Source organism: Akebia trifoliata, chromosome 2, assembly GCF_017979445.1.
Source record: "Akebia trifoliata isolate Shusen 1 chromosome 2, ASM1797944v1, whole genome shotgun sequence".
In the NCBI taxonomy this organism is placed as follows: domain Eukaryota; kingdom Viridiplantae; phylum Streptophyta; class Magnoliopsida; order Ranunculales; family Lardizabalaceae; genus Akebia; species Akebia trifoliata.
This window is the reverse complement of record NC_141376.1, coordinates 9,298,826-9,322,433: the sequence shown is the minus strand read 5'-3', so window position 1 is coordinate 9,322,433 and position 23,608 is coordinate 9,298,826. Positions and strand designations below refer to the sequence as shown.

At 34.8% G+C, this 23,608-nt stretch overlaps 3 protein-coding genes across 5 annotated transcripts; 2 read left to right on the top strand and 1 right to left on the bottom strand.

The window, feature by feature from the left end:
- The first annotated feature begins 7,650 nt into the window (after nt 1-7,650).
- On the top strand, nt 7,651-11,397 carry ERG28 (ergosterol biosynthesis protein). Its single transcript, XM_086428396.1, has 3 exons — nt 7,651-7,803; nt 8,710-8,916; nt 11,166-11,397. Exons 1-3 carry the CDS (start codon nt 7,689-7,691, stop codon nt 11,234-11,236), a joined length of 393 nt encoding a protein of 130 aa, XP_086284522.1. The 5' UTR covers nt 7,651-7,688; the 3' UTR covers nt 11,237-11,397.
- A 2,191-nt stretch (nt 11,398-13,588) lies between these two features.
- Nucleotides 13,589-17,687, top strand: LOC147409388 (cytochrome c oxidase subunit 6a, mitochondrial-like). The gene is made up of 4 exons (XM_086428403.1): nt 13,589-13,748; nt 14,019-14,125; nt 14,320-14,362; nt 17,420-17,687. The coding sequence occupies exons 1-4, from the start codon at nt 13,640-13,642 to the stop codon at nt 17,458-17,460; spliced, it is 300 nt and encodes a 99-aa protein (XP_086284529.1). The 5' UTR covers nt 13,589-13,639; the 3' UTR covers nt 17,461-17,687.
- Nucleotides 17,688-19,121: 1,434 nt separating this feature from the next.
- Nucleotides 19,122-22,570, bottom strand: LOC147409387 (myb-like protein X). Of its 3 annotated transcripts, none has more exons than XM_086428377.1 (2): nt 22,336-22,570; nt 19,122-20,797 (listed from the first exon to the last, which is right to left on the bottom strand). In XM_086428377.1, exon 2 carries the CDS (start codon nt 20,725-20,727, stop codon nt 19,309-19,311), a length of 1,419 nt encoding a protein of 472 aa, XP_086284503.1. In that variant the 5' UTR covers nt 20,728-20,797; nt 22,336-22,570; the 3' UTR covers nt 19,122-19,308. The 3 variants fall into 3 exon arrangements, with proteins under 3 accessions (XP_086284503.1, XP_086284516.1, XP_086284509.1); XM_086428390.1 differs by lacking the exon at nt 22,336-22,570 and adding an exon at nt 21,889-22,277; XM_086428383.1 differs by lacking the exon at nt 22,336-22,570 and adding an exon at nt 21,906-22,276.
- Nucleotides 22,571-23,608: the final 1,038 nt, after the last annotated feature.

The following is a 23,608-nucleotide window of genomic DNA, read 5'->3' as shown; positions in this document are numbered from 1 at the left end:
GAGGTAGGTTCCTAACCCATAGACCAAAAGAGAAGGGGTCTTAAGTCATTTATTTGAAAATGAAACAAGTTTCTTGAGGGTTTGGGTTTTGGGGCCATTCCACTTTTTGTGTATTTTTAGGCACATTGTACGGAAGGCCTGTTTAAATTTGAGTGTCTCCACTAACATAATAGGTTTAAAGGAGACCTAAATTTGATATTGTCATCATGACCAAAAAAATTATTCAAATATCATTAATTGAATATCAAAAAATAGATACAACATAGTTTTCATGGGGTTTATCACAAAATTGTCAACTAAATCCCCGAGCTTTTGATCCAATCCATTAATTTTTCCTACCACACACACACATGTGAAGAAGTCCCTTATTTATATAAGATCTTCCCTGTATGATACATTGAAGATAAATAAGATAGGTGTAACATTAAATCAACAGTCATATTTCTTCTCTATTGATTCTATAATAATCTTGTTCATGTCATATCTTTCACAAAAATTGTGACATCTCGTGTATACAGTATTTAGGATTCATATCAACTTTAACTTTAGGTTCCATTCTAATAATCCTCATACTCAGGATCAAGCAATTATTATCTTTCAATCTTGAGATCAAATAGAATTAAGATCAAATAACTTTGGATTCGAGAGCAGATTATTTTTGGGCTTGGACCAAGGGTAGTCTCGGAGTTGAGACCAAAGGAATCAGGATTGGATGTTCGACTGGAGATTGAGTATTATCTTGACTGACTGCTAATTTTATCAATATCAAAGATACTAAAGTCGTTATTGCAATTAGATTAAATATATAATTTTACATATATTGATATTTTAGTATTTGACTTAGATCATGCAAAATTTTACTATTCCTATATGAACCATGATAATATGATGCTCCCCTCTGATAAACACCCCCATCACAGAATCGTAGATAAAATGCCTTGGGATACAATTCTGTGATGGGGGCGTAGGGGGTGTTTATCCGAAAGTGGAGTCATATTATCACTACTCTTCTTATATATACAAAAACTTAGCAAAAGATTATATACAACTGTACATGTAGACGCATATGGAAGGACAAACAGAGATGATACCTCCCATGGACTTACTAGACTTAGACATGTTTCCAGTGCCAATATACGATTGTTACATTAAACCATCATATATATATATATATGGGTGGGGTTCCGTAGACACATAAAACTACTCATAAAGCTATAACGTTTTTGTCTTATATGGTTAATAAGGTTCGGAATGAGCTGATTTTTTGTGAGGATGATCTCTGTGATGAGGGGATCATCCTTGCAAAAAAAATCGTTTCATTCCAAAACTTCTAACCCCATCAAAAGTGATTTACAAAAATTGTACGTTCTAAAATTTTTCAACTCATAAACATGGGGATAGGAGTTTCATAATGGGCTGATTTTTGGCGAGGATAATCTCCTCACCATAGAGATCATCCTCACAAAAAATCAGCTCATTCCAAATATTTTTGTCCACGTAAGACAAAACACGTTGTAGCTTTATGAGTATCTTTATGTGTATACGGATCCTAATCCTATATATATATATATATATATTTGCTAATTGAGTGTCCAGACCAACTTGAATGCACTACAACAAATCTTGGGGAGGACTATCACGACAACCGACCGTCATGATCCCTCAATTAAATCATGAGAAAAATTCAAGAGAAAAATCAAACCCGTGATGTACACCTAAATTATCATATTTGATTTAGGGATAAACTCTGTATTCTTGTTCACTCTTCCAGAAGAACAGTGAACGATAAATTTCTTGATTTAATCGAGTGAAATGGTCTTGTAACAGTTTTTTATTTTTATTTTTTTTTAATCTGCAAAATAATAGTGACATAGGTGCGATACAGTTGGACAAGAAAATGAGAGACAAAGACCATTTGTGATTGTGACGCAAGTTTTGCTGTCACGTCTTCTTTCTCGACTTTTATCTGAAAATTTGAATCGTTCGATTGTCTTTTCGACTGCAATCGATGATTATCAATCCAATTCAGTATTATTGCTCTAATTATGAAATTTTGAATTATTATGGGAGACATGGGCCATGTCTATGGACCCACCATGTCCAGCCCAGTACCAACGTTTCATAATATAGAGAGAGAGAGAAAGAGAGCGCGAAGAAGGGTTGGGGATATGGGTGTGAGGCACGGCATGACATGGACCTTACCAACCCTAAAAGGCAAAACCAAAAGGACAGCTCAACGACCAATGTCACAAGTTTTTCTATTTTATTTTATTTTACCAGTACTGCTTAAAAAGACATTTGATTAGTCTTCGACACACCTGTAGTCTAATTTTTTTTGAGTTATCCAAAAGGTCTTTTCTAGCCTCCATCGACATGACTCTAGGATTTAGGGGAAAAAAAAAGAAAGAATGAAGATTTTTAGAGATTAATTTGGATATGAGTCGTGATGAATGCACGCGATCTATACAGGGTTGACGAGGCAAGAACATAGAATCATAGATGTTTTTCTTGGGATACAGAAGGAAAAAGATCTACGATTATGTGCCCTTGCCACATTAGTCTTGTATGATTTTTCGTGTGCATTCATCATTACTTTTTTGATATTCTAGGGATTCATGTGCCCTTGTCACATTAGTCTTGTATGATTTATCGTGTGCATTCATCATTGCTTTTTTGATATTCTAGGGATTCATGTTTTTTTTTTCTTGGGATACATTTTTCTTAGAAAATTGTAACATCCCAACGATGATGGAAAACCTCAACTTGTCCGTTGAGGCTAGTATTTTCTTATGTAGAAATACACCTCCTCGTTTCTGTAAAGAGGACTTTTCTATCCTCGATTCACGGTTGAGACTCTCTATCAACATAATCATTAGAATTTGAGGGACAATATAGATTTCGTAGAGATTAGTTTCGTAGAGATGTTTTTCTTTATGACTTAAAATAGATTCCCAAAGACAAAAAAGAAAGGTTAGATTTGATTTTGAAAGAAAACAAATAAGCAATCCAACGACACAAATTACTCTTGGTCCTTGAGAATTCTCGTGTTGCTTTTTATCCATGATGGCGGTATGAGCTCATGGCTCATACCCCTTGATTTGCAAATGAAGAGATCAATTGTTCTAATGCATTTGCTCTTTATGAGACGAACAAACAGTGCTTATGACTCTTCGACAAGTAAACACTTATTTTTGATTGAACCTTAATAATATGACATTCCCCTTTGACAAACGCCCCCATCATAGAACCGTATAAATCGAATGCCTTGGGATACACAAGAAAAATATTTATGATTTTACTTATCCCGAGGCAAATGATTAACAGTTCTGTGATTGGGGCGCTTGTCAAAAAAGAAGGGGGTCATATTATCACAACTCTTTTTGGTTTTATCCTTAAAAAGCTAGTCTAACCCAAAAGGCCTGCATTTGCCAATAATGCTACTTATGTCTTAAATATTAAATCTTCCTGTTCTATACGTTTGATGTCAAACCCATTCAAATATAGTTGGTCCAACACAAAGAGGCATTCCTCTATTGGGCTGTCAAGTGGGCTCATTACCCACTAACCCACCTGGGATGGGTCAGTAAACAAGGTTAAGGCCTTGATCTTGTCATCTTAAGCCCCTAAAATAGGGCCAAGTTCATAATTCTCAACCCATAAAATACGGGTTGCATTAGGGCTTAATAACGCCCATTTCAACCTGATCCGACCCAGAATAATATCATATGTATGGTATCAGGTTCACGTGAAGATTTTTAAGAAAATACATCATCCCAGCCATGTAAATAAAAATCCAATGGTGGGATTTATACTTATCCAAAACCATTGAAATTTGTATTTACACAGTTGTAATCATGTTTTTTGCCTGTTTTTTTTTTTTTTTCCGCCGGTTAAGTCGGTATAATTATATATTTTTTCTGATTGGATATAAATTTTAAATAATATAATGCTTTATTTACATTCACAATACGATTGAAAATCTATTTTTTGAGATATTAAAACTCCACTGAGTGACAATGGAGGGAAATTATTAACACCTTCATCAAACAATACCTCATTTATGTGGGTATTGTTCAAAGGTTTCATACCCAACCAAATAATTCTCAATAAGATGATTGTTGAAACAAAAAAAATAGTATTCTATCATGAATAAAGGCCTAGCCCGGCCCCACAATTAAACAGGCCAAATAATACTTCCAATGTCTGGTCAATGACAGTTGGGATGGGCCGGCCCAAACCAAAATTTGACCCATTGACAACCCTACAAACTATAAACAAATATTTGATTCCTACTTCTCCCAAAGGATGATCAAATAAGGGTATATGGTAGGGGTGCACATGGTTCGGATTGGTTTGGATTTTGGCAAAATTGGAACCGAATCAAATATGATCGGTTCTACAAATTTAAAACCGAACCAATCCAATTAGCCCATAGAACCGAACCAATCCAATCCAATCTTGGTTCGGATTGGTTCGGATCGGATCTCGGTTCTCATACTTATTGAAGATAAATACCTTCTTCCTCAATCCAAGCATTCTATCTCCTCCAATCTTCAAACCTTAAAAACAAGTAAGACTTTTTTTAAACGTGGACTTTGGGATAATAAAAAAATTAAAAGGAAGAAGAAGAAAGAAATAAAAAACCGAAATTTTTATTTTTTAAATATATATATATATATATATATATTCGGTTTTCGGATTGGTTCGGTTCTATTATATCCTAATCCGGAACTGAACCAAATTAATCAGATTTTTTTTTCTTCGATCCGTACCCGAACCGTGTATGTGTTTAATCCGAACCAATCCAATCCAAAAGCTTCGGATTGGTTTGGATCTCGGATTTACTCAATCCAATGTGCACCCCTAGTATATGGTATATCTCCCTCATTTGCTCAACAAGGAAACAAAGCTGGACAATTTCTGAGATATCTGAAAATCCCTAAATGATCTCAATATATTTATTCAAATTGACTGATTGATACATCCTTGAGTTGTATCAAAGGAAATGTTCAAAGGGATCCTCATTTAATGTGGAAATGAACTCTCGAGTGCATTGTAAACATCCCGAGCACACACTACCACTTCAATAGGAAGTCGTGGCAGAATATTGGAGAATCATGGGGGAAATTTTAAAGAAGAATTAGAAATGTTCTAAAACAGTTGAGATCCCGTGGCAAGAGTTAAAAGCAAAATCCCACCAAAAAATTAAGTGGGTGATCAAGAAGGAAATTAAGTGGGAGACTGAATTAGCAAGTGATCGTAAGAAGTATATATATAGTTAGAGAGAGAGAACCGATGGAACATCCATAAGAGGCAACTCAAGACCAAGGTAGAAGGTTCTCAAGAAATTAGGATCATTTAGACATTCTTCCATGTGTTTTGGTGAATATTTTTAAATACCTCCTTGTGTCTTGGCATGCCAATTGATTGTGATAATCTAAGAGAGACTAATTAAAATGAATCAATTACTCTCACCTTCAATCACTTTCCAAAAACCTTTGATTTAGTGTAATGATTTTCTAACGCACCCCCTCTGACACACGTCCATCACAAACCCGTAAATCATTTGCCTTGAGATATGTATAACCATAAATCCTTTTCTTGTGTATCCCAAGGCAAATGATCTACGATTATGTGATGGGGACATAAGGGGAGGGTGTGTGTCAGAGGGGGCGGGCATCATAGTATCAAGACTCTTGGTTTTAACCCCCCTCCCCCACCTGTGTGCGCGCACACACACATACACAAAAACACTTCGGTGCCAATATCTCCACTTATTTTCGATGCAATTCGATTAATTGAGCAATTTTCTTTGCTTTTTTCTCATTTGAAGATTGCAGCCCTCAGCTGAGTCATCTTGGGGCTTTTAGGTGATGCAGAAAGTCAAATGCCTCAGCCACTAGCAAGGAAGAGCCATCTACAAGATCTCCACTTTGTCTTGTGAATTAATGAAATGGCAATAAATGAATCCTAGATGACTTTGCCATCTAAATCAAGGATTGAAGAAAATGAATTTTTGGGAGAAAGAACCTCTTTGATGAAAAAAAAAAAAACAAAGAAAAATCAAATGTTGTCAAACAATTCAAAAAATTTATCCCAAATATTAAAGAGGTCAAAGATCATAGATATTTGGAAGAGGAGGGAAAAAAGAAAGGTGAGTGGGATTGAAGATGAGGGTGTTTCAATCATTTTCTTTAATCCCTCATATAAGACCATGATCAATGGGAGTATATATATAAAAGAAAAAACTCGAAAGGGTTTTAGGAGTGGGATTGAAGATGAGGTGTTTCAATCATTTTCTTTAATCCCTCATAGAAAACCATGATCAATGATCAATGGGAGTATATATACAAAAATAAAACAAACAAACTCGAAAGGGTTTTAGGAGTGGGATTGAAGATGAGTGTTTCAATCATTTTCTTTCATCCCCCATAGAAGACCATGATGAATGGGAGCATATAAAAAATAAAAAATAAAAACTCAAAAGGGTTTTAGGAGTGAGATTGAAGATGAGGGTGTTTCAATAGTTTTCTTTAATCCCTCGTAGAAGACCATGATCAATGGAAGTATATATATTAAAAATAAAACAAAAACTCAAAAGACTTTTAGGTAGGGGTGTTAATGGATAGTCGAAATCCGAATTTGAATTCGAAAAATTGGATATTATTCGAAATTTTTGGATATCGGATTCGGATGTTATTTTAAAATTCGAATGAGTTTCGGATGTTGCAAAATCCGATTCGATAATATCTACTCCGATATAATATATATATTATGTATTCATGTTTTACAATAAAACTTTTTTATATATATATATATATGATGCTGTGTATTTATGTTTTACAGTAAAATAACTTTTAAAATTTTATCTCTCTCAACCTAAAAAGGCTAAAATGCAAGAATGAGTCAAAGTGGGTTTGAACTGTGTGAGGTTGCCAGCTAACCCACCGTCTTCTCCGGTCGACGAGCGTTAGGTACATATTCTCTCTCTCTGTAAAACTCATTTTTTCGACTGTACGAGCTCCATAATCACCGTCTTTTCCGACCGTCGAACATCTAAAGATACTCTTTCTCTCTCTCTTTCTCTCACATACATACACATAGAGTAAAATCCCATTTTATTTGATTTTAATACTAAATAGGTGGAATATTATAATTTTGGAATTGAAAAAATAAGAAAATTAATTTGTTTTTTTACAAATTCGAATAGTTGGAATTTTACTCTTTTACGCACAAAGTAAAATCCTATTTGTAAGAATTTTTATCGGATCAGACATTATTGGATATCCGATATATTTTTTGAATTTGAATATCATTATATATTTTTTTATTCAAATTTGGATATACCACTATCCGATCGGATACCTATCCGTTGACAACCCTACTTTTAAGAGTGAGATTGAAGATGATCATTTTCTTTAATCCCTCACAAGAGACCGTGATCAATGGGAGTACATTAAAAAAGACACGAGGATACTAGGATCATGTTGGTACCTAGTGGTAGAAATTTTTTTGCTAACAAATATTTGAGATCCACCAATCACATGTACCCACGTGTATTGAATGACATTCCTAATTTACTAAAGTATTTTCTCTCAAATCCGATGGTCACGATGAGGCTAGAAAATTTCGAGCCATTAAAGGGGTAGCAGATCTTGTTGAATCTCTGGTTGTTGAGTGAGTTGATAATGAGACCGTTGGGTTGGTGGTTGATGTTAGTTGGTTCGCTTCGTTTGGCTTCGGTTTGGTTCGGATTCTTCGACATATGGGCACTCAGACTTGCCGTCTTCTCCAAAACCACAAGTGAGCTTCCAATTACCTCTACTTTTCTATTTATTTGCTTCTTGTTTTTAAAACATAATGTTTTAAGAGAATTGTTTTTTCTAAAGTGAGAGTTCAAATGTAGAGTTTAAGATTTTGTTTAGAGATTTGATCTTATTTGCTTAATCTCAAATTTAGATCATTTCAAATCAATTGTATTTACTGATGAGAGGGAGGTATGATTTAGGGTTTTGTTTGGTGAGAGCCATGAGTTCAAGAAATTTGGAAGAATTCTCACTTGGAATGAGATGGAAATCCAACATATATACGAACATTAAGTTACATGTGGAACTACGAAGAATCTGCGAGGAAATTAGGATTTTCTTCTGTAGGTCACCCGTATAATTCGCGTAAGTCAAAGAAGAAGATTTGTAACAACAATTTGATTTACAAAAATACCAAAAAAATAAATAAAAAAAAGGGATTGCAAATTGTTATCTATCAGGAAGCAATCACTAATACTATGAACAGATTCCGTAGGGAACTAACACCGTCGGTTACATTCTTGAAATTGATTTAGAAATATGGGATTCCAATGTATCATTTTTCTTGCCTGAATATGTTTATAAATTGGGATAGGCACTTAGAGTAGTAGACGCGATCAAGGAGTTGCATTTTAATGAATTTTAAATGAAAGATTTCCTTGAGCCACGTTTTTTCAGTTGGTACATTTTTCTTGCTCCAGATTGATTTATATATAATTGGTGATCAATTAATTTGCCCAATTTAAATCGGTTTCCTCTTGTTATCCAAAAATGTTGTCCTTCATTTCTTATTTGTTTAATTTCCTAATATGATTCATTTTATTTGTTTATTTTCCCTCTGTGGTTGTATAATAAGGTGTTTTATGAGGTTGATTTTCTAATGAAGATATCGTTTTTCTTATAGTGAGTGAAGTTCATGGAAGGACTTTTGGAGTGTGGACACTTCTGACTTGCACTCTTTGTTTTCTCTGTGCATTTAACCTCGACAACAAGCCAATTTACTTGGCAACTTTTCTGTCTTTCATCTATGCCTTTGGTCATTTCTTGACAGAATATCTAATCTACCACACAATGGCTATTGCTAATCTAACAACCGTCGGCATCTTTGCAGGTATTAATTTTCATACAATAACATGAGATCAGTTTATGTTGCTACCTCTTATGCTTTGATCTTGGATTGATTTGCATCTCTTCCTTTAATTTTTTTTTTTTTTTCTTGAACTATAGGTTTTCTGTAGTCCCTTTATATTCTGATTGCAAACCTTGAGCATCTTAACAGTACTGAATATTGATTTTAAAGAGTTAACCATTTTGTGTGTGTAGGGGGAGGGGAGTAACTGGTTAATACCCTCTTTTCTTGGCATTCATTTTTTTTTTCCTTCTTATCTGATGGGTAACTTTACTACTACGCTAAAAGGAGTGCAAAGCTTGATAATAATTGTTTACCTAGTTCTAACTTCGAAGGAAAGCTGAACAGTCTTATGAGAAATTGGAGGCTTAAAAATTCTTACTACATATAGATCTATTGTCTTCATTCTCCTAGAACTAGAACTATATTATGGAAATTTTCATCTTCTAAGGACATTGAGGAGTTTGCAATTTGTTGGGGCTTGGGGAAAGAAAGAAACAGTAGGGTGCTTGAGGGGGTCGAAAAGTCTCGTTAGGAGCTGGCGTTTTCGGTTTTGGGTTTATTGTTCTTTTGGTGTAAAGCATTTAAGGAATTTAGGGATTTTTTTTCAATGATTTAGGTTGGGGAGTGGGGTTGATAGTTCATTTTCTTTTTCTTGTATTGGCAGGTCATCTCAATCACCTATTCCTTGTTTTACTAATTTTTTTGCTTATAAAAAAAAATAGAAAAAGAAGAAGCCAGTTGTTGCTTTATCCACATTTGTTCAGTTCTTCCTGGTGATGGTGGAAACTTAGTTCACTAAAGTCCCCAAGAAGCCAGTTGCTTTTTCCACATTGGTCAACTCTTCCTAGTGATGGTGGAAATTCAATTCATTTGTTCCGTAAATGATTTGTTGGACAATTCTGGTGTATACAGTATATATTTGTAATTTTATGAGGGTTTGGAAGACATTAGGCTAAAGTGTATAGTTCCATCTTCCATGATCTCTTTAATGCACAGGACTACAGAAAGAGAACAAATACACAACTTCCCCCAAGCAAAGGCCCCAAAGACGAGCTTAGTACTCGGAACAAAGAGGATCTTAGTTGAATAGAAACCTGTAGTTCATCATAGATAAGCAAGTATTTTTTTTGCTTGATTACAAAAACAAAAAAAGAAAGAGCTAAGCACTTTTGGATTTCTTCTAGGTAAGCAGCTTGGGAAGTAATCTTATTTTCCTGTTTACTTGTTTTTTACTACCTTTCTTTAAACCCAAGTTGATGTAGAAGGTCTGTAGATTTAGATCATTGCATATCATTTCCTTTGGTTGTCACAGGTTTGCAGACAAGATAGAACACTATTTGGTTATACGATGGGTTCAATCCCAAAAGCCATCATTTTTCACAAACAAAATGGGGGAAAAAAGACCAAATACGGAAAAAGAAAGATCTTTTGGTGGCATATCTATGGCTGTACCTTAATTCAATGTCAATCTGTAATTCAAAGTTGTTAATCTTTCACAGGCTTGCAGAAAAATATATCGAATCAAGGTAGAGCTTATCCATGGCCAACCTAAAGATCTATCGATTTTTCCAGTTTATATATGAAAGACAACATCTTGGGATTGAATATTTCATTAACAGGATGTTGTTAATCTCCTGTCTTGCAAACTTGAGAGTTGAGATAACCAAAGGAAATGAAACACAATGATCTAAGGTCTCTGCAGGACCTTCTATGTTAACAAGGATGTACAGAAGAGATTCATATAGAATTAAGAAGTGGTTTTAAGCATTATGATGTGAAGTCTATTGGACCTCATTATGATATTGTGTTCTGTAGTTCATAAACCCATCTCATATTGAGACATGGATAGATCAATGGATTTTTTTCTATCAATTATTCTTAATCTGTTGTTGGTGCCCAAATCAATGTTTCTCTAGAATATGATACAAACAAGTCATCTCTCTCTCTCGTGGGTAAGCTGGACTTGAAGCCATGACCTCAAAGTTGCCTTGCACTGTGTCAAACCAATTGAGCTATGGGTCTAAGCCAATTTCACCAATTTCTTGAACTGTGCTTGTAGTGCAATTGCTTATGCCTTATGGTGTATGTTTTCATCTACCTTATCTCCACACGCTTGCATTACATTCAACTTAACTAAATACAATTTATTATTGTGAGGGAATTACTTGGCTTGTGATCATCTAAAAAAGTTTATTTGGTTCATATAACTTTGTCTTGTTTTTTATCAGGTACATCAATAGTATGGATGTTGCTGCAATGGAATGATCATCAACCTCGACCTGCCTTGAAAGTTGAATGAAACCTGGGCAATTGTTCTATTTTTTCCAATGCAGAATTAGTCTCTCTCGTTTGCTTTTCTTGTTTTTCTCTATTCTTATTTTCCTGCTTTTCTGTGATGACTACCCGAATATCTTTTGAATTCCTTCTAATTATGGTTGAATGGAAGGTTTTGGTTTCTAAGTGAGTTTAGCTTGATTACACCCATTTTGTTTGCTTTGTTTCTTTTGGAATAATACTTCACTTCTTATTACGGTTTGAAAATTCATTCTTGCTTCTTGCATTTCTTAGGGATAATAAAATCTCCCACAAAACCTACAGTATACCATGATAGATCATTTAGTTTATGGTCTACATGTCATGCCTACTTACCCACAATTTTTACCTAGTGTGTGTGATGTGCGGGTGTCGCACGTGCCCGGGGGAGGGGTGCATATGCCTTGGTTCCGGCCCTGGCTCATCCGGTCCCCCTAGTCAGATATAACTCCGGGCACCCCTGTTATAAATTAAAAAAAAAAAAAGAAAGTACCCCTGACATGTGGAATCATGCAGTCACATAAAATGTCATCTTTTTTCTCTTTGCTTCTAAATTGTATAGCGAAAGATATTAGTAAATAAAGTGATTTTTAAAAAGAAAATGCATTTATTTTACATTATAAAAACAAAAACATGTCTTTTCTCTTTGGTCTACTTCATACGGGTATAATTTGATTTCATGAATAATATGGGATTCAATGATATTGTCTTGATATTATAGTTTTTATTATTTTATTTTTAAGGTTTACTTGTTTTGTTTAATTTGATTTCAGCTCATAATACATTGTGAGCTGTTCTTATGGAAAAGTATTTGTGGTGTGAGGATTGTAGGACCAATGGATCGATCACAGCAAGGCTTCTTTCTGCCTTCAATCAAATATAAAACTATTTGTGCCATATCAAGGCCCCATGCAAGGTTCAAAATAAGAAAACTTATATTATCATATCTGCATATTTTTAAACACGTCAAATAATGAAATTGGTACAACATCCCACCTCCTTGGAAGCTCTATGATTTAGAATTTTAGATTTCTAATAACGTGAGAAAAGATCTTCAAACTCATGATAGGGAATAAGTGGAATCGGATTTCTATGATTTATATGTTATGATGTTACACATAAATTTGAATGTGCCAATTTGCTAAGTTGGCCAAAGTCTCTGAGAGTTGATATCTTGAATTGGATTCAAAATCCACATTTTTCTATTATTATTGAATGACTTCTAGCTAGGTTTCTTGGTATTAGGTTTTTTTCCGATTCAATTCTCAATGTACCTTCTTGATGGCTCCGATTCTAAAATAAAGTGGAATTGGAATGACGAGTATCTGTCAATTCCAATTCTCTAGAGTTGGAAAACGCGCGCGCACGCGCACACACACACACACAAACCTCTCAAATGATAGTAGAATTTTCTTTTTTTTTAACATGCTCATCTTGTGAGTACTGATCGAATATAACATAATTGGCTCCAATTCCTATGGATCGGGGTTTTCTTCACTATGGGCGCTAATATAAATATATTTTAACAAAATAATTTTGTGATCGCAGTCCATTCCCATTGATAGTAATGTGACACCTCACCGGATTGCAACACAAATCAAATCACAATCCATTGACGTGTCCCATTCTTATAAAATAGGAATAGTTTCTACATGATACTTTCAAATAGGGCTGCAACTTGGGCAGGCTAGTCCGAGCTCAACCCGATTGATGGGTGAGCTTAGGTTGGGTAATGTAGAAAATGACTTGAGCCTAAGTTAGAATATTTCAACCCAACCTTAAAATTGAGGGTTTGGGCAATCCAACTCAATCCAAACCCAATGCTCACTAATATATAAAATCTTTTTTATACTAGTTATATATTTTAAATTATTTATTTTAATTATTCTTTCCTCCAAATATTGTTAGTAACTAATTACCTTACTTATGTTTTGGTGTTCTTAATGTTGACCTTAAGAACTAAGGAGTAAAGCAAAGCATCATCGATTATTATTATTTTGATTTCATTTTAATATCGTGGTTGAGATCATTAACTCAAACTCAACCTGAGTCAATTGGGAGATCCCTCATCCAAACTCAGGTTGGGGGATTAACTCAGTTGGGTTAATGATCTCAGTCCTATTTTCAAATTCCAGCCCTTTTTCTATGTGACATGAGGTATGTGTTCTAATATTAAATTAGAATGTACCACGTAGACACCATTCCTTTCAATGGGAACGTGACACGTTACTGCATCCCAACTCTTCAAAACCATGGTCCACCTGGCAAACACGAGCCCACGGTACATTGAATAATTCTGGACAATCGGTCCAGAAAACTTTCCCCAGTCATCTATATAAATGAGGGAACATGAACACCATCTCGAGAAGGCTGAGAGAGAGACGAAGAAATGGCGATGGCTATGGTGAGATCTGGTCTTCGAGCGGCCCTTCGCAAAGGCGAACGCAGCGTTCCTGCGAAAAGGAACTTCTCTTCCTCTGCTCATCACGATGATGCCTGTGAGAAAAACAAATTAAAACACTTGATTTGCTTATTTATTTGATTAATTAGGGTTTTATTTTTAGTTTCTTAAAAAATTAGGTCATAATTTTTTCATGATTGATCGTAACACTTCTTGTATCGGATTTAATTCACTAAATTAAAAAAATTTCGAATTTCTGTGCTAGCGTTCCGATTCGATAGATCTGTTTTAGAGATTTCACTTGTTATATATATATATTTCGAATTTTCAATTGAGAGATGAGACAATGTGTTTTGTTTTCTTCCAGATGAGACTGCAAAGTGGGAAAAGATAACATACGCCGGAATCGTTGGTTGCACTATTTTGGCGATCGTCAACCTATCGAAAGGTCATCATCACGCTGAGGATCCTCCTGTAAGTGTTATTTTTCAGTTCGATTGTATCTTATTTATTTCTTTAATGCCCGAATATGCAGAATAATTCTGTATTTTTTTGCGTTTTCGTTGATTTAAGTTCATCTCTCACTCTATCTTTTTGATTCTAGAACTTGTCTGGGAATTCGTTAATTACGGGTGTAATGGAATATATGTTTATATTTATTCTTGCAGGCGTACCCTTACTTGCATATCAGAAACAAGGAGTTCCCATGGGGTATGTTACATTTTATCAATTGATGCAGTGTTAGTTAAATTTATTGAAATGTAGATCTTTCGATTCAGATAAACCGGCGTAGGTGTTCCTGGTATTAATTTTCTTTGTTGAAAAAGTTTTTCATTTCCTCACAGCTCATGTATCTACTAAACAATAGTTTGATATTAATCTGTAAAATAAAATAACCATCTTAGGCCTAATATAAGTGGGAGTGACTACATCACATAGAGAATACCCCAAAGTCATGCTTGAAATGGATTACCATTGATGATGTTAAGATCACAATTCAACTTGGTCATCTATTTGTGCATTGTGCTCAAACATCACTTGGTTTGTTGTTCAATGTTTAAATAAGCTTAAGACTTGTTCTGCGCTAGAATTTTGCTTGACAAACAAAGAGTGGTCTCACATTGTCAACTTAGAACATTATGAATATGTACACATGATGTTTTGTTTCTTAACCTGGTCACAATCATGGGGGCTACTGCACATGGAAGTATCATTGAAAAGTGAATGCTTTTAGGCCTCAAAGCAAAATTTTAATTTAACAAAACAGTTTAAGAAAAGGCCACTACAGTTGGTTATTCAGTTAGTAGTGTTAAGCATCATCTGTAAGAAATGGGAACACTCTCAAGCCCTTATTACATTGTGAAGAGATCATCTTATCCTTACCTACTCAAGGAAGCTCGCACATGTACTCGTCAAATTTGATGCAACACAGGTTTTGCACCTTGTGGAGATTCATTGGCAGGCTTTTACTAGGGTTTATTGTAGTTGGGCTATGTATGATAAACAAGCTAGTCAGACAACACAGGCTAGGGTGGTAAAGTGGTTTGTGTAATTTCCAACTATATTTTAGGGGAAAGTATGAAGAATATTTACCAAGTTAGAAGAATTAGAGTGTAGGAAATGTTAACTAGTCCAAAGATTAATAGAAAGGGTTTAATAAGTCAAATGAATAGTATAGGACTTATGGTTTATGTTAAAAGATGTTTTTTACTGAACCGGCTCAAGTTGCATGTATTATGACGTGATGTTACAAACCTAGAGAATCTTTGAAAAATTAATGCCCCATGATGTGTATCATTGAGTTGTAATAAAACAAATAAATCAAGGTTGGAAGGATCCTTTGGAGATGTAGTTCTGATATAATTCTCAAGTTTTTGAACATCTTAAGATAATCAAAACTGTTGGCTCAAATTGATACCAAGAGAGATGTACGGTCTAATGAGGCTACTACGAAATGTTTACTCATGGGTGGTGAATGCTCTTCTATTCTGGTTTCTCTTGGTTATATTGTTCATCCAGGGGAGAGATCGAGATTCAAGAAACAGTGAATGGTCTTATCAATTCAAAATTGTAGAACTCCCCAAGAATTTCAATTGCACTTATACTTGTTACTGTAGGAATTGGGTTCAAGCTTTCCCCATCCCCTTCTTATCCATGGACTCTTGACGATAAATTCATTCATCACTGTAGGAATTGTGGTTCATTTGATAAATTCCTACCTCTATATCTATCTCTGTGATGTTTGGATTTTTCAAAACTCCATGGGCATGCTATTATCCAAAGGGAATAATAAATTAAGAATAACCCATTACAATGGCTATTATTTTTTTATTTTAAATCATGGTTTGTAGTAACAAGTATTACATATTCACCTGAAATTTTGATGTGTATTTTCTTTTTCTTAGGTTCGCATGGTTCACTTCATCCATGTCATAATTACTTGGATACATTAGTAATTAATTCATAAGTATATTTAAAAATAAAGTTAAATAGAATACCTAATAGTCTGTTTAGTTAAGCAAGTTTCTGAATTTGAAGACGTATGTAGTTAACGTGACATTGACATTTTTGTTTTTTACTGTTGGGCTCTCAAATACCAGTTAACACTTAACACGTAATGGAATGCTAGTGACCTTCATTTCCTCATTCCATATGATTGTTTATTATGGTTTAATGAATTATGAGCACGTTTTAATCTCTGTTGTATCATTCTACATATAAATGAAAATTTTCTCAATATTTTCATTATTTCCCATAAAAACTGTATTTATTTCCATTTCTAGGATGACCAAAATCTAAATTTAATACCTTGATAGTAAGGGGTTTAGTAATTCAAATGAATTAATATATTATTTATAGTCTATTTTAAACAATGCATTTTACCTACTGGTTCAAGTTGAGTAGATTATGGTGTTAGTGTTATGGATTTACTGAACCTGGAGTCTGAAAAATTAATGTCCCATTGGCTTTTGCTATTGAGTTTAATAAGACCACCTCTGATACAATTCTCAACATTTTAGAACTTTGTAAAATAATCAAAAACTGTTGGCTCAAGATGAAGCTATTATCCAAGCTGCATAACAATACCCTGTTATAACATATTAGCAGAGCTATTGTTATGGTTGATTTGAAACTACATTTTGAAGTAATGGAGTAGGGTAGAGAACTTCACCTGAAAACTTAATGTACATTTTCTTAGGTCCGGGCAGTTTACTATTTTCATTCTTACTTTGTAGTTAAATCGGGAACTGGTTTAACCTATTAGAATTGTTTGGTTTTAGGATAAATTGGACTTATAAGACTAATGTGAGGTTGATTATATATGATTGAAAATATACCTCTTTTATTTGCTCGTCTGGTTTTTCTATTTGCATAACGTTTAGTCCCTTCACCCATTGAGGGTATGGTCAAATAATTGTATTTGGGTCTTGATTTTTCTACCTCAAATTTTTATATTTTCTTTTCTTTTTGACATTTTATTATAATTTGTGGCATTATTTATTTGTCTTTTATTAGTATATTAGTATATTCCAAATATATATGTTTTTTTTTTCCATTTTGTTCATGGTCAAAACAATTATATTTGACCATGTCCATTTAATTATCTTGTGATCTATGCTCCTATTGTTCATGGAATTGATCTCAAGGGGAAAGTCCTTGAAGAGAATTAAGAATCAGATATTGTATGGACTTGTTATGGATTGGCTTCTTTATTAAGCTTTAGTGTAATAATTCTTGTTTCTTGATGTGTCATGGCTTCTTTTCCAGGTCCAGATGGCCTTTTCGAGGTAAAGCACAAGGACCATTGACATTCGAAACCTAGAATCTGAACATTGCTACCTGTTTTGGATGGTTGTTGAGATTTTATAAATGCCTGTGACAAAGTGCTTCTCTATTTCTTTGAAGTATGCTCTTGCAGCATCCCAATAAAATTAAGTGAATACTGATAGAATTTCCCTTTTAACCGTGTTATTATGGTTTATCCATGAAATTTAGTGCGGAATTGAAGGTTCAATTGATTGATTAATTGTTATCATGGTCTTTCTATTTTCGTTTATCCAAGGCTTTTAGCTTGGTTACTTAATGATTTTAGTGTTGGTGGGCAAAAACTTTGTAGGTCTATTGTTGAATGGCCGGTTTTTGCAGAGCATAATTTCTCTCTGTAGTTCCAAGCTGAAGATTGGCCGTCTTGAACTATTTAAGTTAACAATTATCTGTTGTTGAAGTTGGGTCCGCAAGGCGATAATTTGCTCAAGTAGTAAGCCTTTAAATTCTCTTGGAAGTTGGAACCCATTACTGTCTGCTGTATGATATTAGATGAGGTCCTTTGAGTGCAGTGACTGGTTGTAGTACTCTGGATATGTGTTGTTACACCATTCTTTCTATCCGACAAGAAGAAATGAAATCTTGCGGGTCATTACTCATTCAGCCAGATTACCTCCTGTACTATGCAGTGCAAGAGTAAGATTTGAATCAGTAAAATACCATCCAACAGACGTCATTGTATCATTTTTTTTGTTTGTTTGTTGGTTGGCATTGGAGGTCTGTTCAATCAGTCGTTTTGACTCATGGATGTAGTTACAAGAACTGGTTCCAGTTCTTGAGAAAGGGAATAAGACCTTAGAAGAACTCGTGTGATTGTATAAGTGGAACGTTACCAACTTTTTTTTATATTCTTATTATATTAACAATATATAACCCATTTTCTATAAAAGTAAAATGACCGAATTACAATTTGTTCTTCTAAAGATGAGTTTAGACTTTTTTTTTTCAAAATTATTATATAAAATCTAGTCTTTTATAAGTAATGAACATTTTAAGTGAAAATACATAATAATATTTATCGAATTTAATAGAAGGTAAAGCCTTCAAACATCTATAGCATCAACCCAAAAAAAAAACACTCGCGTAGAACCAAATTAGTTGTAGGTTGATTCAATGCACGATATTTCATTTTAAGTTTCTCCATATTGTTTCTAAAAAGAGAGAATGTGTATTATTGCAGGAATAATATCACCTTATTTCAACATAGGAGGTCACTCGAATTGGAGGTGCCAAAAGAAGGATGGGAAGATCCATAAGAAGGTGGATTGAGAGTGAAAATCAACATATAAACACATTTATTTTTTATAATAAATAAAAATAGCTCTAGACAGAATTAACGATGGAAGATTGAAATTTGATTTAACCAACCCCAAAATCTTTGGTACAGTGGTTCATCGATGATGATTGCACCTTCGTCACCAGCTCAGGGTTAGGTTTCTTGTTACCGGTAAACCAATTTTATCCAATGAAAGATGTTTAGATTCTCAACGCATGGTGAAGTGAGGTGAATAAGTGATGCTCTAAGCTAAGCTAAGCTAAGAACAAATTGAACCTCCACTGTGCAGCATTGGACATATTCTTTGACCTGCTGGATTAAATCCAAACCATGGAAAAAATTGTAATCAAGGCAAATCCCAACGATCTATATGGGAACGTCACACAAATTGTGAATTACAAAGAAGAAGAATTCTCAACCTGCCTACACACTTTCACCACAACCTACAATAGATTCACTTGAACATATAGGCAAGAAACTTGGGAACATATTATTTAACAAATATGAATGTTAATAAGAGCACCGTAACAGAAGAAACCAACTTTCCATCAGAACATCACTCCGCTGCTACCTCTTCATTGTTCCTCCCCATAGTTTCGACATCTGGCAAAGTTCCCAGATCTGTGCGAGCATCTTTCACTTCTTGGGGAAGAGAAGAATCAACAGATTCAACCTGAGCTGCCTCTGCATTCTCATTTGTGGTTGAAGATACTGAGCTATCTTCCACTCCATCTTTTACAGTAGTCTCAGTCTTATCAGCTTGAGCTGCATCATTATTCTCATTTGTGAATGAAGACCCATGACTATCCTCCACTCCATCAGTTGTATTGGATTTCACTACCGGTACAACAGCCTCAGAATTTCTAGAAGGGTCTTTGGGTTCATCCTTGGCTTCATCATTCTCAGTCGTGCTAGAGAGCGTAGAGTTGGCTTCTGATTGCTCCATCCCTGCGGTTGTGTTGGAGTCACCTCCATTAGAAGTTTCTGTCTCCAATGTTGAATTTTGATCATGGGTTTTAGAAGATGAGCCAACATCTGTTCCATTCTCTGCTATTGAGTTATTGTTTACTTCTGCTTGATGGGATCCGTTCTCTGATTCGGACAAATTAGTCTCCATAACCTTTTCTTCACTAACTGTTCCATTTACAGACGTGTTACTTTCAATTGATTCACCACTATCAGCATTTACATCTGCATTGTGGTCATTGTAAGTGACTTCCTCGGTGCCGTTGGTTTTGTTTTCTGGATCTAAATCATTATTTTCCGATCTTTCTACCTGTTCTTCCTCATTTGAGTTTCCCGAAGCTCCATTTTCACCTTCATTGGTTGTAACTTGGGCATCCCGGGCCACAGCACTGGAAGCATCATCCCCCTTGTAATGTTCCTCTCGTGCCTCTTGAATATTCTTGTCACCTCCATCGTGATCTTGATCTTCGGATGAACCCACATTCTCAATCTTCTCTTCCTGCTCTTCACTCTCCTCATGCTCGCTTGCTTTCTCTTCACTCTCTTCTTTTTCTACAAATTCATCTCCCCTATCAACACCTTCTTCGGCTTTCTCTTGATCTTGGTTATCAATCTCATCATCTCCACCCCCTCTACTTTTGCTTTCCCCCTCGCCCTCTTCAGTCTTGCTTTCCTCTTCTTCATGTGTTTTCTCTTCGTCTTCTTCTTCATGCGTTTTCTCTTCGTCTTCTTCTTCCCCGCCCTGTGTACCATTCTCATCGGTGGTTTCTTCTACTTGAGGGAGAAGATCCTTCCTCCCTAATTTTAAGATTTCATGCTCACTCTCACTCTCAACCTTGTGTGATAGTTTAACATTGCTCTCATCAAATGCTTTCTTCTTATCGTGGGAGTGCTTGAGTTGGTAAAGCAACCAGATGGAAACTGCAAGCAGAACACATATCTGAAGAGCATGCTTTACTCTGAATCCTTTTGACCTCTGATTCCTACTATTAGGTGATTGCCTGAACATGATGGATTTCCCTAAACCGCACTTGATATAATATACCTCTTCTCAATATCACTAGCAAGCAAAAAAGAACCTACAAAATCATCCATCAAAGTATAATTTGTATGAGGGCTCAACAACTGCAAAATATGAATCAAAAACACAAATTTACCCGTAAAAAGCAAGCCTATCACTCAAAATGTTGGTCGAAGAGAAAAATTTAAAAACAATTTTTTTTTTGTTTTTTGATAGGTAAATGCTTGGTTAGTACAGGAATAATGTTTCATTGTTAATAGTTATAGTTAGCATAAGAAGTATGGGTTCAAGTGGTTTGAACCTAGGACTTGGGAATAACCTCCACAAGTCTTACCACTTAGCTAAGTGGCGCTTCTTAAAATTTAAAAACAATTGAAACAATGAAATTGGGTTTACACCCATAGCTCGGTTGGTCTGAAAAATTGCAAAGCAAACATGAGGTCGTGGGTTCAAGTCCAGCTTACCCATCCAAAAAGAAAGAAAGAATGTTTTTTTTTTACTAAATTTCATTTTTTTTTCCTTTTTCTTTTTTGATGGGTAAGCTGGACTTGAATCCACGACCTCAAAGTTGCTTTGCAATTTGCCAAACTAACTGAGCAATGGATCTAAGCCCTTAGAAAAAATTCCAAACAAACAATCTCAAAAGAGAACTCATGTCTTGGTGGTTGGCTAATACATGTAAACAAACTCATCTGAAGATCTGACTTAAATGATTGCACAAAAATTATCTAAAACCCCTAATCCACTCAACTGAACTAAATTTTGATTGGATGCATAAAAGAAATACAATGAAGAAATTGGTGACAATCTAGTAGCTTCAAGAACCCGATACAGCCCCTGTAAGAACGAACACCTAACGTGAGGGTGCTTAAAGAGAGGGGGAACATCACAAAGTTCATGGATAGAGGCATTTAGAGTGGAAGCACGACTTTAGACATAATTGATGGAAGAACACGATCCATTCATCCGAACTCAAAATTTTCAGATAAGGCTCTAATGATGATGATGCATAAAAGAAATAGAAGTAATCAAACCTCAATCAACGGTGTTCACTAAAGATCTGAACTTAAAAGGAGAAAGAATCCAACAACAAAACATACATAAACAAAATACAAGCTATTGAAAATCACTAATATTAATTTCACCCACCAAAGATAAAACCTCACCTGGACTGAAAACAAAGCTTTACCCTACTGAACCAAAACTCATACTCTTTGGATGCTCAAACTCAATCGCATCTTTCCCCAAAAGGAAGCAAACCCATGACCCACCAACAAGCCAAACACAATGCAGAATTTCAAGGACAACCCAAAATCAAACCCTAGTCCTCATCAACAAAAACCCACTTTGAAATCAACTTCAAATCCACTGTATTTCCAATTATAAAGGTAACCCATCTTTCGAAATCACAATATAACCGCAAATTATACAAACCAGAAAATTTTGAATCCACACAGATCTCTATACTCTTCCTTGCAACAATATGTATAGAAAAGCTAATAATAAATAGAACCTTAGTTAGGATCTAACATTACCCACAATTGACAAACATTCAAAAAATGGGGGAAAATTTCCTGCAAAAGATAAGAGAAATACCTGAAGAAAGAGAGAACACGGATCCGCAATAACGAAAGATTGTCTCTTCCTTTGGAGATTACAAGACAAAAAAAAAGTGGGGGTCCTTCAATGTGAGAAGGAGAGCTTTTAGAATCTCCTTCACAACAGTGTGTGTGTTTAGGTCTTTAACTCAGATCGGATCTGAATAGAGGTTGGAACTTGGATGAGGGACTCAACACCGACTCCAAATTTGCATTCTTCAGTGTGGACCCACTAACCCTATGAGCATCTCATTTGGCCTTCTCTTTGTTAGACCTAAGCACTTAAAGTCAGTTTGACTGATTATTTCTTGACCATTTGATTCAAATATCTCAAACAAATCATTTCACCAATCACCAATCAAGATGATATTTGATGGTGCAAAACTACAGGAAGTAAGGTAAAGTGCATACGTGGCAGTTAAGGAGGGTATGATGTAAAGGTTCTTGTATCACTGAGGTCCTCCAAATCTTGATCCACACAAGACGGTAGATACAAGTAGGGATTAAATATTAATGGATGCTTTAACTTGCCAACGGTCTTTCCTTTCCACTGCCAAACATGTCATCACACGTGTTAGCAAAAATATGTCACTATTGAATGGCAAATAAGATGAAGTAATCGTTTTTTATATATTATTTTTTATTTTTTTTAAGTGCATGAGACCTTGAAATCTTCTCTCCCGAGTCCCCGACCCTTGTTTGCAATTTGGAATAAGACAAAAATTTAATTCGTGAAAAACTCGACTTCTATTTGATTTTGGATAGCAAAAATTCTGTCCTTCTCACTTCAAAAATTCAAAAAGCAAAAATTTGATGATATGATAGTAATGGTGATGATGAAATTAGTAACGGTAACAATGATGGTAATGATGAGAGTATTGAGGTTATTGTTCCATTAATTTATTAAAAAGATCAAGGTCAAAAAACAAATCATCAATTTGAAAAATTAAGGTGTAATCTTAAATAAATGTAGAAGGTCTTATCATTATTTTTTTAAAGATAAAAATGACATTTGTCACGTAAAAAATAGATTCCTCCAAAGCTTTGAAGTATGGCCACTTCAAAATCAACTTGTACTACACGTTACAACATACAAGTTTTACACTTTGTAACATACAAGTTACAATAGCATTTTTTTTCCCATCGAATTTTATAAAAATTCGTAAAAGTTGTAGAAGAAACACGTTTTATTCTTTGTAAATTTAAAATGAATGAATTATTCAGAATTGTTCAATACTCTGAAGAATAATACTTGTAGGCACCAAAATTTT